This window comes from Psammomys obesus, unplaced genomic scaffold, assembly GCF_907164565.1.
Source record: "Psammomys obesus unplaced genomic scaffold, mPsaObe1.curated_primary_1811, whole genome shotgun sequence".
Classification (NCBI taxonomy): Eukaryota; Metazoa; Chordata; class Mammalia; order Rodentia; family Muridae; genus Psammomys; species Psammomys obesus.
This window is the reverse complement of record NW_026586383.1, coordinates 9149638-9168926: the sequence shown is the minus strand read 5'-3', so window position 1 is coordinate 9168926 and position 19289 is coordinate 9149638. Positions and strand designations below refer to the sequence as shown.

The window sequence follows — 19289 nt, the reverse complement described above, 5'->3', positions numbered from 1 at the left end:
TGGCATCCCGGTGGATGGTGGGATGGTGAGCCGAAAACAGGCAGGTGGGAAGGGGGTGGTGGGCACAGGGCACTCTCCAGGCCCCAGCCAGACATGGGGTTGTGTTAGAACGGACACTGAGGAGACTGACAGGAACAGTGGGAAACTCTTGGCCAAGTTCCAGACCGGAGCACGAGGAAAAGCTACAGTGAGAGCACAGCTCAGGTGGTAAACTGCTTGTTGACCCTGTGTGAAGCCCTGAGTTCAAGACCCGCCAGCACCTCAGAACCAGACACGGTGGAGCATCCCAGCTGTGGGAGGTGGAGGCGGGAGGATGAGAAGCTCAAGCTCATTTGAAACTACACAGCCATTTAAAGGCTAGCCAGGGCGTGTGGACCTGTCTCAGCAACAAACAAACAGAACCAAAACCAGGGGCTGGAGATGACTCCGTGGCTAAGAGCACACACGGCTCTTGCAGAGGACACCAGGTCAGCACCCTGACAGTGGGTAGCTCACAGCTGCCTGTAGCTCCCAATGCAGGGAGGGCTGAGTCCTCTGGCCTCTGTGAGCATATATACATAATTAAAAACAAACTGCAAAAACAGAAAGTTTAGCATAAATGAATAAGGACACCAAGTTGGGTGGGTTTGGAACAGCAGGGGAGGGGGGGAGTGTGGAGAGTGAGAAAGTCCCAGGAGGAGATAAGTAGATGGAAGGCCATGATCAAAACACAGAGTTTGGAAGTGCCAAAGAATTAATAAAAATTTAAAAAAAAGAAAAGAAAAGAAAAATCAAGAGCTGAAGTGGAACAGAGTCCCGTCCCAGCTAGGAGCTGAGCAGTCCCCGGGACCAGCGGAAAGGGCCAGTGTGAGGAGCTTCAGGTTCTCTGCACCCCTCAGCCTCTCTCTGCAGGGGCAGGTGAGCAAACAGAAAGACCAGGAGAAAACAGAAATAACAGTGGGTTTCCTCAGCTCTGCACAGGTGAAAGCTGCTGGCTCTTCCAGTTCCTACCTCAGTGGATAAAGCAGGTTCCTAAGGTGCCCTAGGAACTTCGACAAGGCCAGTGAGCCCATGCCCCATGCTGCCCCGTGAGTACCAGACGCGTTCTAGGATGGCAGGAAAGCTGAGGCTCTCACAGTTTGCCTGAGCCCACCAAGGAGAGCTGGAGACCTGCTGGCCTCTGAGGCCGCAGACTGTCATCTCTCTGGGCATAAACGACACAGCCCCAGCCATCCCCACTCTGCCCCTGGCTGCAGTCCCCTAGATGTGAGACACAGGCTCTCTTGTGGTCAGCTGGTTTCCAGCCTGGAGCTTCAAGCTCGCTTGCCACAGCATCTAAAGATAGGGTACCTCACAGGAAACCAGATGCTATTGGCTAACTTCGCAAATAAAGATGCCCTCAGAGAGGGGAAACGCTAGCCTCTGGTGGAGTCTGTGTGGGGCTGCGTAGCTGCGAGGCAGAAGTGCCTTCCCGTCTGCCCAGGTAAGTGCAGAAGGCTCCTCCCACACCTGGGCACAGCCATGCCTTATTGATGCTGTTTGTCTGCTGTGCCCATTTCCCTGAGGGTGTGGTCGACAGAGCTCGGGCCTGGAGGTTGTAAGTCTGTGTGATTAGACCCACTTACAAATATTTATTTTTATTTTATGTACATTGGTGCTTTGACTGCATGTATGTCTGTACTGGGGTGTCAGATCCCCTGGGACAATAGTTACAGACAGTTGTGAGCTGCCATGTGGGTGCTGGGAATTGAACCCGGGTCCTCTGGAAGAGCAGCCAGTGCTCTTAACTGCTGAGCCACCTCTCAGGGCCCAGTGATTAGACCTATTGCACACTCCCAACCTGAGGTGTCAGAAATTACATTTTAGAGATTTGGAGAAAGGTTCTTGTTGGACGTTATCAAAAAGGGGGAGCCTGATATAAAACCACATTTAGGTGACAGGAAATGTTGGCGATCTTTAAGCTTACGGTTCATACTGTCAGTCAGACTTTGTGGATCATGCCTCTAATCCCAGCTTTTGAGGAATTGAAGCAGGAGGATTGCTGCAAGTTTGAGACCAGCCTGGGCTATGCAGTAAGCTCCAGGCCAGCCTGGGCTTCTGTGTGATACTGTCTTAAGCAAGCAATGGCTTTTACTCCTCTTTAAAGGAGCTCTTACTTCTGCTCAGAGACCCATCCTTGAGTGTCTATAGATGAAATGAAATACCCTAGTTCAGCCATGGACTAGGAGATGGATGAAATACTAACTGTGAGTTGATGATTCTTGGAACTGGTAGGTACCTGCTGCCTTCCCTGATCTTTTTTTTTTTCCTGTCTTTTTGAGGCAGGGTTTCTCTGTGTAGCCTTGGCTGTCCTGAGATTCACTCTGTAGACCAGGCTGGCCTTGAACTCACAAAGCTCCACCTGGCTCTGCCTCCTGAGAGCTGGGATTAAATGTGTATGCCACACTGCCTGGCTTCTATGTTTTTATATAGGCTGGAGAATATAAAAACGAGGATGTGATGCTGACACCGTAACTCTGTCGGTAAAGTGCTTGGCTGGTGTGCAGGGAGCCCTGGGCCCAGGCCTCAGCACCCAATGACAGTAGACAGGGGGGCACACGCCTGTGGCCGCAGCTCAGGAGGCGGAGGCGGAGGGCAAGGTCATTCTTGGTGCACAGGAATTCTGCCGCCAGCCTGGGCTCTGTGAGACCCAGCAATGACGATGACGAAGATAAATGGTCAAAACGACGTTTGCATTTTACTATAAATACAAACTTGTGTGGAGAAAAACTAAAGATATGCCTAGACCTGCAACACTGGGTCGGTGTAAGGACCCCCTCGCTCCTTCCAGTGCCTCTTTGGTACTGTCTTCAGTTATAATGAACATTTACGGCCTTTAAACTGGGCACAGATTCTTTCCTTGATTTCATAAACGCTCGAAGCCGCCATGGCTTGGACACTCGGTTCCGACATCTGAGCTGCTAGGAAATGTGGTCTTTGAAAGGAAAGTATTAAAACAGGCCAGGAGGAGGTAGGCCCCAGCTTGACACAGACAAACTCCTTTTCAGAGGACCCTGGTGAGGACAGGCTGCAGTTGGCTTTCCCTCGATGGCTGTATATTATCTGGGACACACAGACCCTACGTGCCTGCAGCCTTGCTCTGTGGGGTGATAGCTGAGTCCAGAGAAGGGCTGGGAATTTGAGATTTCTTTCTCCCTCCTTCCCTGGTTCCCTCTCTCCCTCCTTCTGTCCTTCCAAATTCCGTGCCCCCCACCCCCTTTTTGTCCCAACTACTACAATACTTCAGTTAGGAAGAAATTCAATCAAACACTCAGACCATAAACACACACACACACACACACACACACACACACACCCGCTCGGGCACTCAGACCATAAACACACACACACACACACACACACACACACACACACACACACTCGGGCACTCAGACCATAAACACACACACACACACACACACACACACACACACACACACACACACACACACACACACACACACACACACACACACACACACACACACACACACACACACACACACACACACACACACACACACACACACACACACACACACACCCCCGCTCGGGCACCCTGAGCCTACTGAGAGACCAAAGTAGGGCCCGACTGGCTGAGCCTTGGGCATCGTAAGGTCAGCAGGGCAGGGGCAGTGACTGAACTAGGGTAGGGCTTCCCGGACAACAGAAATGGCCGCAAGGAGATCTTCAGTGACTTTTCCCAGAAAGCCGTGAGCAAACTTCCTTCGCCCCAACTAGGGCCCCTGCGGAAGGCGGGAGCAACCCCCGCACCCAAGTCCAGTCTGGCGAACCAGTAAGTCTTTCCGGGTCACTTACCGGAACACGCCCTTGCGTTCTGGAGGCTCACGCCGGTGGGATGCCCACGCCGGTGGGGTGGCCCACGCAGGAGAGCTGCGTTCTTGAAGCCCCCTTACACCAACTGCAGGCAGCAGGAGAAAGCCTCCTCTCCCCAGAGGCGGCCTGCAGCTCTTAGAAGCTTCGGGAGAGGGAGAGCGTAGCTGAGCCTCCCTCCAACAGAAGGCTAGGGCGGCTTCTCTTCCGCTCTCTCCTCCTCCGATTGGCTTTGTTTTTGATCGAGGCACGCTGGAGCAGCAACCTGCCCCAGACCAAATTTAGCCTGACGAATCTGGCCCTCCACACACCCTGTCTCTGGGAAGAAGACCCTGCCCAGTGCTCATCTCTTTAAAACCTACCTCCGCCCTGTCTTCAGCGACCCCATTGCAGAGAGGGGCCCGGAGGGTGGGGCAGACGCTGCTCAGCTTTGGGGCATAGTCGGGGCTCTGCCCTCCACAGCGCTGTGCGTCACTTGATCTTGCGGAGTCAGCTTCCTGCCTTTCCAGTGACAGAGACGGGACCCCGGCGATGGGGCGCTCCGAGAAGGCTAGGCTGTGGAATACAAAGTCCCAAACACGCTGACTGGGCCGTCTTTGGTCTTGTGAAACAATACGGCCAGCAAGGTGGGTAAGGGCACCTGCTGCCAAGTTTGGCTAACCTGGGTTGATCCCTGGGACATGCGTGGTGGAAGGAAAGAACGGACTCCCTCAAGACATACCCTGAACACATACATATAAGTAAATGCATGGTTGTGGCATGTGCAAGAGTGTGCTCACAGACACATAAACAAAAACATAATTTTTACAACAGTATATGTCTGCTGCCTCGGGGAAAGTAAAGCCCCATGACTTTAGGGATCTTAGACTCACTGGCTCCTTTTCAAAGGAGGTTGTTAAGGATCCCAAGAGGTAGGGACAGGAGAAAAGACAGCATGCTAGAGCTGACCCAGTTCAAAACCTCCTCCTTGTTCCTTCCCCTCCCAAGCCAGCCGTGCAAGGGTAGCCATGTCAGGCTTGGGCTTCCCGAACCAGCACCTGGCCTCTGAGAACTTCCTTTCTGTGGCAGAGCAGCCCAGCCCAGCTTCCTACCGGCAGGGGTGAGCTGCAGGGAAAACAGGCTGCCCCAAACAGGCTGGTGAGCAGGGGAGCCAGGGTGATGGCGTCCAGGCCTTAGCTGGCTTTGCTGAGTACCAGTGCCCAGAGGTTTCCAGAGCCTGGGGCTGTTTCTGCCACTCTTGCCTCGTTTCCTGCCAAGAGAAACCAAAGGAAGGCTGAGGTTTCTGCCTGAATCGGGGGTCTGCGTTTCCTCCTGGGGCGCAGAACGTGTGAGCTGCCTGAGGAGTGGAATTTCCCTGACCTCTGAATGGAGAGCGCATTAACCCACTCCATTTGGCCAAATTGTACTTGTTTTGAATTCTTAAGAGAAAAGGGCCTGGACTGCATTTCCTTCAGTGTCTTTCCAGATCGGCACTGTTAACGTAAACCTACAGATGTAGCACGGTGAACTGACAGAACATCGGCCAGGATCATACAGGTCAACGGAGGTCTGGGGTGGTGGCTCAGTCAATCAGGAGCTCCTCCCCGGCTCACAGACCCATGTTCCATCCCAGACACCCCATAACCCCCCACACCTGTGTGTCAGCGTGTGCTTAGCCCAGCACTGAGGAGGCAGAGACACGAGGATGCCTGGGGCTCACAGGCCGTCAGCCCAGACTACCCTGGAACTTCTGGGGCAATGAGAGACCCTGGCTCAAGAAAGAAGGAGGGCTGAGGAACAACACAAGACATGAGTGCACAAGAAGGTGCACCTACACACATGTAAACACAAACCTCCATTCCATGCTCACACGGAGACACACACATACACATACAACATACACACATGAACACACACCACACACCACACACCACATAATGAAGAGAACCTTGCTAGCACCCCCTCAGATTCCTGCCTGACTGCACTCTCCCCTCCACAACACTGGCTTCCAGACTGTTAAGCTCCTTGCTTTTCCCTCGTAGTCTGACCCCAGTCAAAGCGGCCACCCACGGCTTGAGGTGGCCTATGTTCTTCCAGTTAAAACGGAGTGGCCTTACACTCTTTTGTTACATTGAGTTGTCCTGTGTGTGCAAGCATGTGCACCCGTGTGTGTCACGGGGTGTGTGTGGAGGTCATCGCACGGCTCCACCTCTTGGTCCAGCTCTGGGGGCACTCTGCCCCCTACGGCATCCTCGGGCACCACGTGGACAGGAAGACACCCCGGCTTTTATAATGAACTTCTCATCTCACCATCGCTGAGCACAGTGTGCTTCGGTCACATCCCTCCATTACCCTCTCACTCCCGTCTTTGTGAGTTTGTGGGGACCCACTGCATTGAATTAGGGTGCTAGCATGAGTGTGGTGGCCGGGAACATAAGCAAGGACAGCCTGCCAGCAGCTACCCCGAGAGGAGCATGCCCCGCCCCCAGGTTTGCCCTTCACACGTGGCTTCACTTTTAGGCTCGCTTTTTAGTCTGACTTCTTCAGCTTAATACTGAGTTTTCAAGTGCATGTTGCAGCCAGGCATGGTGACTTACGCCTGTACTCCTAGTCCTGGAGTTACCAGTACACGGAGATGGGCCAGGTTAACTCTAGCACTGGCTGAGGCAAGAGGTTCAAGCATTCAAGACCAGACCAGCCCTGTCTCGAAAATAGAAATGGAACACATATTTGCACATGTCCAAATGCTGGAGGACCGCTGCCCACACATTCCTGGAAGGTGCCCACCCGTGTAGCATGTGCAGAATTAAGTCAATCATCAGTGTCGCCTCGAAGGTTCTATTCGAGAATGGCAGGCCAGAGCAACAGGACTAGTGTGAGTGAGCGGCTTCCAGAAATACGGAGACGGGCCAGGTTAAGCTGTTCTGTACCTATGGGGTCTCACCCAGCTATCTCCCTCAGACCCCTGTCCTGTTCCTCTGGACATGAATCATTTGCACAATAATTGGTTTTCCACAGCTGAGTTCATGCAGTGAAAGAGGGTTTGGTCCCAACGCCTGCTCTAGAGGACAGGCTCAGCCATCTTTTCTTTGTGCCTCTGTCAAAGTCCTCAGCCATTTTCCTTTTACCTTTTCTTCTTTTCTTTCTCCACATAACTCTGGCTGTCCTTGAACTCACTAGGTGGATTAAGCTGGCCTTGAACTTACAGGGATCCTCCTGCCTCTGCCTTCTGAGTACTGAGATCTAAGGTGAGCGCCACTATATCCTGCTTAACTTTCCTTTCTTAAAAAGTAAGCTTCCCAGGCCGGGTGTGGTGGAGAGGCAGAGGCAGGAGGATAGCTCTCTGTCAACCAGGCTTCTGTGAATGCTCCCAGCAGGTACCCCCCCCCCTCGGCCCCACCATCCTCTCTCTCCTGTTTCTGGTACATTCCAGTGCATCTCTTTCCTTGACACCAGACCTGCTGTCTGGGTCTGGATCTGGCCAGACAGACAGCACAGAGGTCCCAGGCTCACGAGCTCTGAGCCTACCCCATCTCATTCCCTGCCACCTCCCCCGTCTACCTGCAAGCTTCCGCCCACCTTTGAAAGTGGCTTTTATGACCCCCCCCTTCAGTCCTAAAGAGGACAGACACAGAGGCCCAGGCCTTAGGTGTCCCTTACCCTTCCCTGTTCGGGATGAGTGCCGAGCACCCACAGTGCTGTTTCTGTGTTTCCTTCTCAGCAGATTCTAGTACAGCGCTCCGCGCTGGGGGAGTAGAATGAAAATCAAAAGCTTCCGGCAGCATAGAATCTTCCTCCACAGAGGTCAAAGAGAAACGAAGTCCTTCCACTACTGACTCAATAAACCAGAGTGCTCTATCTATTGGGAGACTCCGAGACATGCTCAAATACATCGCTGTGTAGGTGTGACCCACAGCTGGGCATGAAGCAAGAGGATCTGACAGCATATGCCTTCACGCGTGAAGTCAGCATCCGTGTCCCTCTCAGTCCATCTCCACCTTGTTCCTTCAGACAGCTCTCTTATTTTTACCTAGACCTCACCCACTTGGCTAGGCTGGCCGGCCGGTGGACCCTCCTTCTCTTCCCCAGTGCTGAGATTACCAATGTGCACCACCATTCATAGATTCTTCTGTTCGGGCTGTGACTCTAGCTCTTAGCAGCTGGGCCATGCCTCCAGCCCCATGCTTAGAGTTTTGTTGTTGTTTTGTTTCGAGGCAGGGTTTCTCTGTGTAGCCTTGGCTGTCCTGGACTTGCTTTGTAGACCAGGGTGACTTTGAACTCACAGAGGTCTGCCTGCCTCTGCCTCCCAGAGGGCAGGGACCACAGGCATGTGCCACCATGCTCAGCTTGTTTCGGAGGAGCCAGAAGTGCCTTGCTGGCTGAGTCATCTCCCTGGTCCTCCCACAATGTTCTTGACGTGTGCTACCAGATTTGCCTGTGGGATTAGGCTGGTCACCTTCCCTGGCTAGTTGGCCTCTGCTCGGAGGACAAGCGATAGGAGATAACTTGGAGCCAGGCTCTGAAGCTCCTGCACACACACACACACACACACACACACACACACACACACACACCCCGGAGCCTGGAGGATGGCGCTGTGTGCTTCGGTGCTCACATTCCACATCATGATGCACATGGCCTGGAGAAAGGCGTTCCTACAAGACACAGTGGGCCAAAGGCCCAGCAAGTTCCAAAAGGACTCACACATATTCAGAGAGGAGAAACGAGTTAAAAATTTTCTGAAGTAATAGTTTTAAGAGAAAGAGACCCCGAGAGAAAGGACCTTGCCTTGTCTTAGACAGGCTTAGTTAAACTTCTTAGCCTTCATTTTTATTCCTTCTTAAACACAGGGCTGACTCTTCGAAGGTCCTGCAAACTCCACAGCTGGCAGAGTAATGATCCTCATGAGGCAAGAAGAAAATTGGCTCAACCTGAGTTAGTTCTCTGGTTCAAACTCCTGGAGTCTGACCCTGAGCAGTTTATTTAAGTCCATATTTAAGATGCATATTTAAGTCCAGTACAATTTTTGGAAAAAACTCCTGGTAACAATTATCTCAATCCCATGTGCACAGTAAAGCTTAGGGCATGACACTGAAACTCTTTCACAAAGTCCATGTGGTCTCTTCCATAAGGATGGGTTCTATAGCCTAAGGACCTGCTGTCTGGATCTGGTCATACACAGGCCACCAGGCTATAGAGAATGGGGTCTATTGACTGAGGAACAAAGCTGAAGGTAGAGGCATGTGGAGGAAGGGTCTGGGACAGGCTAGTCTGGGGGACTCAGGTGTGGCCTGGCCCTCAGATCTCCAGGTCAACAACATCCCCCAGCCTTCTGGAAAACAGCTGCACGCACCCTCCCGGGGAAGAGACAAGCTGTGCGTTCAGCATTCCTGGTTTGCAGGAGGACCTCGCTCTTCAGGACTTAATTAAACACGCAGGCTCGGTGGCTCAGGCAGGAGGGTGCTATGAGTTTAAGGCCAACCCAGGCTAAGCAGGGAGTCCTGGGTCAGTATGGGTGATCGTATGAGACCCTGTCTCAGAAACTCCTACCTAGATTTCATTGCTAAAAAGTCCATCTGTTTCTCCATTATTTAACAACAAAGTGATAAAACATTTGCTTTTAACGTTTTCACAGTTAATTTTGATAGAAACAAATAAAATACCACGAAGTACTTCAAAGAGGAAAAGGGAGGGATTGGTGTCAAACCCCAAACACTGGCTTGTTAGAAAGGAGGGGACTTCTTTACCCCAAGAGCCCTGCGGTTTTGGGCTTGGAGTTCTCTTGGTGTTGTCTGTCGGCCTGGTGGTGTGCCTTTGGGCTCGGTTAAACCCTTCTGGGCAACACTGTCACGCTATTATACACGAGCTCATAGCTACAGGAAGACGGTCAGCTAACTTGCATGGGAAAATGGGTGGAAATGGAAAAATGTCTCTCTGCTCTCTCTGTACCGTGTGTGTGTGTGTGTGTGTGTGTGTGTGTGTCGGAGACTGAGACATCGCCTGGTCAGTGAAACATTTACAGAGCAGCATGGGACTGGAGCTCCGTCCTCAGAACACACTGAAAAGCCGCGCTCAGCGACCCAGCGGAGTCAGCTTCTAAAGCGAGACACTGGATTTAAAAATCAATAAGCAAGATGGGGAGCCAGGGGAGCATCCTAAAAAGTGTTCGGGGGAGAGAGAAGCAAAGAGCTTGGTCACCAAAGAAAAAGGGAAGTAAAGAGACAGGAAGACGGCTAGAGGGTGCAGGCGAGGACCCCCCCCCCCATCCCATGCACAAGGAAAGCTAAAAAAATAAAATAAGGAGTGAGCATGCTAGAAGGAAGTGGCCAGAGGAAGTGGACCAGGATGGGTAGTGAGAGTAAGGGGAAGTTTTATAAAGTGGGTCATAGAGGAGTCATTTCTATTTGGATTTGGAACAGTGTTTCTCAACCTTCCTAGAACTTCGACCTTTAAATGCAGTTCCTCATGCCGTGGTGACCCCAGCCATAAAATTACTTCATGGCTACTTCATAACTGTAATGTTTGCCACCGTCATAAACCATAATATAAATACCTGTGCTTTCCCATGGTCGGAGGCAACCCCCGTGAGAGGGCCATTTAGCTCCCGCAGGGTTGAGAACTGACGGAGAACCCCAAGCCCTGCTTCTGGGCTCAACCCCGACTACCCTGCTCAGTTCCGGTTATTAAAACCAAGAGCCGCTGCCAGAGAGGACGGAGGCCTACAGGGATTTGCGGGAGATCTGTGGGAGGAGGGCGTTCTGGGTGGGGGTAGTGAGGAGATTTACATGCACATCTGTGTGTGCACGCGTGTGCGGGTGCTCCTGTGCACACGCACACACGCACGCGTGTGGAGGCCAGAGGTCAATCTCAGGCACCATCCGCCTGACGTCTTTAGACCAGGTGTCGATGGGCTTAGTTAACTGACCAGTGAGCCCCAAGGATCTGCATCATCCCCCACCCCCACCCCCACCCCTAACCCCCAGTGCTAGAATTCTGCAGAGGATTTCCTTGTTGAATTCCTCAGCTTCCACAGAATGCCAGCTTGGGGGCAGGTCTCTAACTAGCCCAGGCTGGCCTCAAAATGAAGACCACCCTAGACTCCTGGCTGTACTCAATCTGCTGCCCTGTCTTTCGGTTCACCTCCCAATCCTGGGTCTCAGAGGACCCAGACTTAAAGGCTTGCTCAGGTCAGAGCAGAAAGTTCCTTTGCTCGGTTCATCGGGCTGAGAATGGCTCGGGGGAGGGGCCTTCTTCCCTGACAGCACGAATGGAATCCTCACGCCTCGCGCCCCCCCCCCCCCGGGGCTGGTTGATGACGCTGGGTTTGACCCTTTCCGCAAGCCCCTTCCAGGTAGATGGAGGTGTTGTGCGTATTCCCTGTCTGACTCAGGCGGCTGACGAAGCATTGCTTCTCAGCATCTGCCTAGGGGACAGGGCAGAAACTGCTGGCACAGGTGTCTGCCCCGTCGATCGTCGATCGCCAGTGATGAGTAAGAATAGATGCTGAGATGACAGAGGGTCTTTTCCACACTGTGGAGACGGGTCAGCCCCTGCTGGGACCCCCCGGGGTGCGGCAGGTCTTACAGTTCCTGATTCACTCACTCACTCACTCACTCATTCGTCCAACACTGCAGGGAACTGCAGTGTGTCTAAGGGCCCAGGCCCACAGCCACAGAGGCGTATGTGCACCACCACTGCCCGGCTTTTGTTGATTTTAAAAGTTGAAAATCAATCAATTAAAATATTTTCCAAATGGAGAATACTTACATAGCTAAGAAAAAAAAAATCAAAGTGTGTATAGTAAAAACTAAATCTCCTTTTCCCTATCCTTTGGTCTCCAAAACTGCCCTCCAGCGTGTTGCTCCCAGCACAAGCTCGTCCCTGTAGAGCTATTCAGCCACGCACACACAACCTTTCCAGCCTGCTCACAAGAGGCAGCATCCTGTGTCCACGGGGCCTCACATGGATCTCAAGCTTTTGCCTTGAGGCAGGTGTTTGGTGTTCTGTCGTTCAGATTCTCTGTAGTCAGCTGTCTGAACCGATTAGAGCTCAATAAAGGGTGTCAAACTCTCCTCCACTTTCAAAATAAGAAGGAAAAAAAAACATCGTTTTCACGTCAGTGGAAAAAACAATGTCATCTTTAAATAGCAACTTTCCACCGTGTTCAGGGTCTGGTAAAACATGAGAGTCCATGGACAGCGTGGGTGAGGCTAAAGGCTGAAGGGCTCTCCAAGTGCCTGCTGTGAGCGTGGATCCCGAATGGGCCCTCTCCTCAGAACAGCTGTGCTCGCTCACCAGGTGAACCCAGGCTTGCAGAGGGGCTCCCGGCACATCCACTAGCTAGAGGCGCCCGTCCTCTGTGAGAGCACAGAAGCTGCTGGGCTGGAAAGCAGACCCAGGACGGAGGGAGAGCGGGGTCTCCTGGCCTTGATCTCCTCCTGGGACCCCTCACTTCTGACCTCACACGGACTGCCTTCATATCTGGGAAGAGAATTTTCCACGTGTAATGAGCCTCCCGGTTAAGTAGCAGCTCTGCTTGCTCGTATGAAATGACCCGTTTTAGGGAATATTGATTTATTCACTTATTTTTGGGACAGAGTCTCAAATATCCCAGGTTGGACTGAAACTCGCTCTGTAGCCAATGATGACATGACCTTGAACTCCTGTTCTCCTGCCTCCATCTCTGTTGCTGGGATCACACACATATGTTACCAACCCCAAGGCTTTGTGCTTGCCAGGCTGCTAACAACAAAGCTCATTGACACCTGGGGGACACCTGTTGGCTGTGAGGCCTGGCCTGGTCCTGACCAGCTTGAATGTTGCTGAGTGAGATCATGGCCGAGGTTCTCAGAGAAAACGGCCTGGAGCAGAGACTGCACATGCTTTTCCTGCAGCCTGAACTCCAGCACAGCCCGAGGTGGTCCACAGCGGACAGCCTGGGCTCAGCCACCACAGAAGAGGCTGGCTGAATTCACGGCAGGCGATGCAGGAAGAAGCCGTGGCTGGCTGGGTGGGCTGCGGTGGAACCATGGTGAGCAGGGTGCAGTGGGTGTGGAAACTCCCTCGGTTAAGACCAGGAGCTTTGCTTTCCGTTCAGCGGGGAGGGAGGCTGAGGCACCCCTGAAATGCTTCTGAGGGTCTGTCTGTGGTTTCAAAGGACGGAGGAGGAGGCCAGAGGAGCCGTGTGGGGTGAGCGGGCAGCACATCCTGGCTGGGAAGTGCCCGGGAAGAGGGCATGCTTTATTACCCAACCTGTGGAGAACGTCCTCTGCTCCCACTCTTGCCCATAAGAAAACAGGAGAAAGAGTAAGGAGTAGGTTAGGGCTGGGAATATCCAGATAGATGAGCCACTGAGACCCAGGGCAGCAGGCTGCCGGAGCCCATCCTCTGCCTGGGTCAGCTGGCCCTCCTGAGCTGGCAGACCTGAGATTCAGGACAGTGCTTCCTCTCTACCTGGGGCTGTGAGGTGGCCCACCCAGTGGGACTGAGGAGGTTTCCATGGTGCTCAGCCCAGGGAAGATATTCGTATCCTGGAACAAGAGTGAGGCACTCTGCTGGTCATTTTCCACCTGACAAGAAGCAACTAAGGGAAGAAGAGATCACAGCCTCTTCTGTGGTGGCTGAGCGGAAGCTGCCAGCTCTGGACCACTCAGCAACTTTCGAGCTGGTCAGGACCAGGCAGTGGCCTCACACTCTCTGAACACAGCAGTGTGACCCTTCCTCCCCTCAGGAGGTGGCCGGAGGGTGAGCACCTGGTCAGCTGTTGCGGCTCCCCTCACTTTCTCTTCCTTTCCTAGGAGGTTTGGGTGTCCAGTCCATGAAATGGCTCCACCCACCTAGAGTGCTTTGGTTTGGGGTTTGGTTTTCCAAGACAGGGTTACTCTGTATAGCCCTGGCTGTCCTGTAACTCACTCTGTAGACCAGGCTGACACGTGCTGAGGGATTTGTTTCTGTGGTGATTTTAAATCCCATCAATGAGCTGGACACGAGCAGTACTGCTCCTGAAGAGGACTCAGGAAGAGAGGGTGGCCTCCATGTCGGGGTGGCCCCACATCTGGGGAGCCTCCCTGTCAAGGTAGCCCACAACCGTCTGTAAGTCCAGCTCCAGCTCCTTCAGGACTCAGGAGGCACGCGTACTCACATGCCTGCCCACATACAAACACACATGCACATAACTTTAAATAAAATAATTTTTTTTTGGTTTTTTGGTTTTTTTGGTTTTTTTGTTTTTAAAAAAGCAGCCAGCAAACTGGGCAAGGTCATGCACACCTGTAATCCCAGCACTCTGGGAGGCAGAGGCAGGTGGATCTCTGAGTTCCAGGCCAGCCTCGGTTACATAGTGAGTCCAGGACAGCCAAAGCTACACAGAGAAACCCCTTCTCAAAAAACCAACCAAACAAACAAAGCAGCCAACAAAGTGTGGGCAGAGGCATTCGATCCCAACATTCAGGAAGCAGAGACAGACAGGTATGTGTGAGGTGTAGGCCAGTCTGGTCTACATACCCTATTCCAAGCAAGCCAGGTTTGCATAGTGAGAGCCTGTTTCAAAAATTAAAAAATAAAAAATAAAAAAAGTTTTAAAAGATAGGATGAGGAGCTGGAGAGATGGTTCAGTGGTCAAGAGCACTGTCTGTCCTTCCAAAGGACCTGGGTTCAATTCCCAGCCCCCACATGGCAGCTCACAACTGTCTGTAATGCCAATTCCAAGGGATCTGACACCTTTATATTAATTAAATTATTTTAAATTAATATTAAATTATTTAAATATTTAAATAAAAATTAAATTAATTTAATTATATTAAATTAAAATTTTTTTAAAGCGAGGATGAGCGAAGGTGACATTTAGTAAGCCCCATCCAGTGCTTGCTCCCGTTTGTTCCACACAGAGGACCCACAGTCCCCTTGGGCTAACGAGTCCTGCTTTCTCGCCTGTTCCAGGACCTCACCATGTCCACCGATTTCCCTGAACTGGATCTAGAGAACTTTGTGTATGATGATTCCGCCGAGGCCTGTTATGTGGGTGACATTGTGGCCTTTGGGACCGTCTTCCTGTCCATCTTCTACTCCCTCGTCTTCTCGTTCGGCCTGGTGGGAAACCTGCTGGTGGTCCTTGCCCTCACCAACAGCCGAAAGCCCAAGAGCATCACCGATATCTACCTCCTGAACCTGGCCTTGAGTGACCTGCTCTTTGTGGCCACCTTGCCCCTCTGGACTCACTATCTGGTCAGCGACGAAGGCCTCCACAACGCCCTGTGCAAGCTCACCACCGCCTTCTTCTTCATCGGCTTCTTCGGGGGCATATTCTTCATCACCGTCATCAGCATCGACAGGTATCTGGCCATTGTCCTGGCCGCCAACTCCATGAACAACCGAACGGTACAGCACGGCGTCACCATCAGTCTGGGAGTCTGGGCAGCGGCCATCTTAGTGGCGTCCCCCCAGTTCATGTTCACGAAGAGAAAGGACAATGAGTGTCTGGGTGACTATCCCGAGGTCCTCCAGGAAGTCTGGCCTGTGCTCCGCAACGCGGAAGCCAACATCCTGGGCTTTGTGCTGCCCTTGCTTCTCATGGGCTTTTGCTACTTCCGCATCATCCAGACGCTGTTTTCCTGCAAGAATCACAAGAAGGCCAGGGCCATCAGACTCATCCTGCTTGTGGTGGGGGTGTTTTTCCTCTTCTGGACGCCCTACAACATTGTGATTTTCCTGGAGACCCTCAAGCTCTACGACTTCTTTCCCAGCTGTGACGTGAAGCGGGGCCTGAGGCTGGCCCTCAGCGTGACGGAGACAGTGGCGTTCAGCCACTGCTGCCTCAACCCCTTCATCTACGCCTTTGCTGGGGAAAAGTTCAGACGGTACCTGCGACACCTGTACCGGAAGTGCCTGGCCGTCCTGTGCGGTCGATCCGTCCACCCCAGCTTCTCGCCTGAATCCCAGAGGAGCAGGCAGGAGAGCATTTTGAGTAGCTTTACTCACTACACAAGTGAGGGAGATGGGTCCATCCTGCTCTGAAGGGGCCGCCCCAGCCCTGCCTCCACAGAGCCCAGAGTTCCTGCATCAGACTGCAATGTACAAGAACTAGACCAGATGCTTACAGATCAACCCAACAGTGTTTTTTGGTTTTATGTTTGTTTGTTTGTTTGTTTTTGGGGAAGTTGGAGGGGTGTTTTTTTTAATTTTATAATCAAATTGTGAAAGACACACATTTCTCTTGAACATTGGGGCTCACAAGTGACAAAAGTTCTAAGCAGATTAAGTTGTAACGGGGTTGGTGAGTGTTGTTTGCATGATGGTGAGGTAAAGGGTTGACTAAATCCCCAGCCTGAGGGGAAACCAAGGTCCCATATTCCATTTCTGACCTTCAGGTCTTTGAGTACTGACAGCTCATCCAGGCCTACAGTTTTATCATCAGAGAAAGACCTCCTCGCTCTCTCACTTCCAGGTCAGCCTTCCTAGGAAAGGGCTTCCATTGGCGGAGGGTGTCCTGTGCCCAGCCCTTGACTAGGCGGTATTGAAATAAAATGGCTACCTCAGATATTGTTGGAAGCTCAGGGTCAGAGACTGAAGGAGGCATGCTTCTAAGAAGCTGAGGGTGAGAGCCACTGTGAAGAATGAGAACAAGGGTGGCTCACTGCCTTGCCACGGGCCCCACCCAGGCTCTCCCCTCAGTAACTAGCCAGCGTCTACTGCCAGCTTCTCCATCAAGCCTCTCTTGAGAATGTCCTGAAGCCTCCAAGGGTTAGGGTTCCTGCTCACTGCACCAAATGCAAACTTAGGGGCCTGGCCTCTGAGACCAGGTAGCTAGGACGCAATTCCAAAAATAGACTCCACATTGCCTCCTCATTTTCAGAGGACTTCAATCCACTGCCGCCCAGGTCCCATCCATTTGTCTTCACCCATGTCCCTCCTCCTCTCTCAGCCCAGGGGAGAAAGAGAGAAGAGACCTACCCAGATCCCAGCTCTGAGGCCTGTACACTGGGGAGGCTGGAGCCAGCAGGCTTCGGTCCCCTCCATACAGAAAGGGGACAGGGGTGCCTTCTTCCGCTCCACCTGGACCTGGCACTGCTGCCCTGCCTCCGGTAGGCGCAGACGGAGTGGGCATAGCCAGGCAAGAGACCTTCCTACAGCAGCACTCCACACCAGAACTACAGAGCCGAATCCATCTCCCTGCTGTGAGTGCATGGAAGACCCAGGCTGAGAGCAGCTCTCCCCCGCCCCCACCCTGCAAGCATCTGGACCGCCTCCATGCCTGCATTCACTGGCTCGTGTCTAGTCTTACAGTGAGAATTCCAGGATAGTGGAGCTCTGTAACTTGCTTTAAAAAAAGACCACGTTGGATTCCAAACAGCTCTCTTCCTGTGTAGACCGTAGTAACCGTTTCAGAACTCTCTCCCAGATGCCGGCCTCACTGAGGAAGCTGCGGCCTGTGGCTCATTGCAGCATGTCTGATATCCCCTTGGCAGTCTGTGTGTTTGTTTCAAGGATGACAGACAGACTGAGTCATGTCCCTCACAGGCACTGCCAGCCTTTTGTCATCGGCACAGGTGCTGTCATCTATAAAGGTCACAGTTAAGAACCTCAAAACTGAGGTAGCACAGTGGAGGCTGGAGAGTGGCTCAGTGGTTAACAGCCCCGGCTGCTGTCCCAGAGGACTGGGCTTGGATTCCCAGCTCCCACGTGGTGGCTCACAGTGGTCTGTAACTCCGGTTCCAGGGGATCCAACACCCTCTTCTGATTTCTGAGGGCACCAGGCATGCAGACTGTGAGCAGACAAACATGCAGGCAAAATACCCTTACACATAAAAAGTTTTAAAAATGTTTTTTCAAGATAGGTTTTCTTTCTCTGTGTAGCCTCGGCCGTCCTGAAACTCTCATTGTAGACCAGGCTGGCCTAAAACTCAAAGAAATCTACCTGCCTCTGCCTCCTGAGTGCTGGGATCACAGGTGTTCGCCATCAAGCCAGGCTCAGTAATAAATTTTTTACTTTCAAAAGTATCACCTAAAGTTTAAGTAAATTTGTAATTTGGTGTTGGTTCGCAGTCACCTGTCCTGGGTCGCATGGGTGAACACTCCACTGTGTCTATTTTACTTGTAGATCTGTTGGTAAACATTTGGTTTCCTTCCCGCTTTTAGCAAATACAAATCTCACCGCACTTTAATCTGTGAAATTTTCTTTCTCTGTTCAGTTATTTCCTTCAGATAAATGCTTTGCCATGGGGAAAACTGGATCAAAGGGCTCTTTTTTTTCCAAGTACAGACAGTCTTATCAAAAAGGAAAGCCTAGCCGCATGTGGTAACCCACACCTTTAATCACAGCGTTCATGAGGGAGAGCTAGATGGATCTCTGTGCGCTCCAGACCAGCCTGGTCTACATAGTGAGACCCTAACCAAAAAAGAAAACGCAAAGCTCTATAGGGAAGGGTCTAAGGTGTCTTTATCTTGACTAATGTGAAATTAATGGAACCTCTAAGTCTGTCAGAGGCAGCCATCTTGACTCCTGGCACTGCCTTGACTGCCAACCGCAGTAAGAGGTGTTTCAGCTTACTTGAAAATTTTAACATTGATTAGTCAGTTGTATGTGTGTGTATGTGTACACATGTGTAGACATGTGTATTAGGTGTGTGAATTCTCCATGGAGAATGTGAAGGAAGTCAGAGGACAAATTGCAGAAGTCAGGGCTCTCCTTCTGCCTCGTGGGTCCTGGGTTCAAGCTCAGGTTGCAGGGTTTGGTGGCAAGCATCTTTACCTGATGCCCCATCTCTTCAGCCCCCTCAGTTTTTGCATACATATGACCTTCATTTGATAATGACAACTTGTTACAAACTCTGTGAAACACATATCCTGGGCAACCTAGAAACTGTTTCCAGAGATGTTTCCAAGGCAGTGAGACCAAGCCTCTGCCCTCAATGATTTCCATTTCATATTTTCTGTTTGCACAGTGGACACTGAGTTACATCTCCCCAGCCCCGAAATGCACACTTTTTAGCTAAGGAAATGTGGCCGGTTGGGACCCACAGCAAACTACTGAAAAAGCGGGTCCTAGCCTCCCTCATCAGTATGATCACCCAGCCTCTAGGAGCCGAGACCACAGGAGAGGAATGGAAAATTGAGAAAGAAGGTCCGCAGGTGCATGGCCACGGGGCAGCTGAGGCATGCAGCCTAGACTACAACTTAACGGAGTAGGTCTGTGCCCACAGGCATGGGCAGTGCTATAACCTCCAGGGACATCAGTATATATAATGACAGATGGCATGCACAGGAAGTCATCAGCAAAGGACACAGGATGCCCAGAGGTGAATGCAGTCAGCAGCCTTGGGAAAGGCCCAGACCTCAGACAGACGGTAGATGCCAGGGAGAGAAAATACCCAAATGCTGCCCAACATTTGGGCTGAATGGCAAGTCCACTCACCTCGGCCTTAGTCCAGCCTCACTCAGGGACTTCCTACAGAGTAACACCT

At 51.9% G+C, this 19289-nt stretch overlaps 1 protein-coding gene across 1 annotated transcript; it reads left to right on the top strand.

Annotated features, from left to right (window-relative positions):
* Positions 1 to 1406: 1406 nt before the first annotated feature.
* Cx3cr1 (C-X3-C motif chemokine receptor 1) lies at positions 1407 to 15967 on the top strand. Its single transcript, XM_055601511.1, has 2 exons — positions 1407 to 1462; positions 14770 to 15967. Exon 2 carries the CDS (start codon positions 14779 to 14781, stop codon positions 15841 to 15843), a length of 1065 nt encoding a protein of 354 aa, XP_055457486.1. The 5' UTR covers positions 1407 to 1462; positions 14770 to 14778; the 3' UTR covers positions 15844 to 15967.
* The last annotated feature ends 3322 nt before the right edge of the window (positions 15968 to 19289 follow it).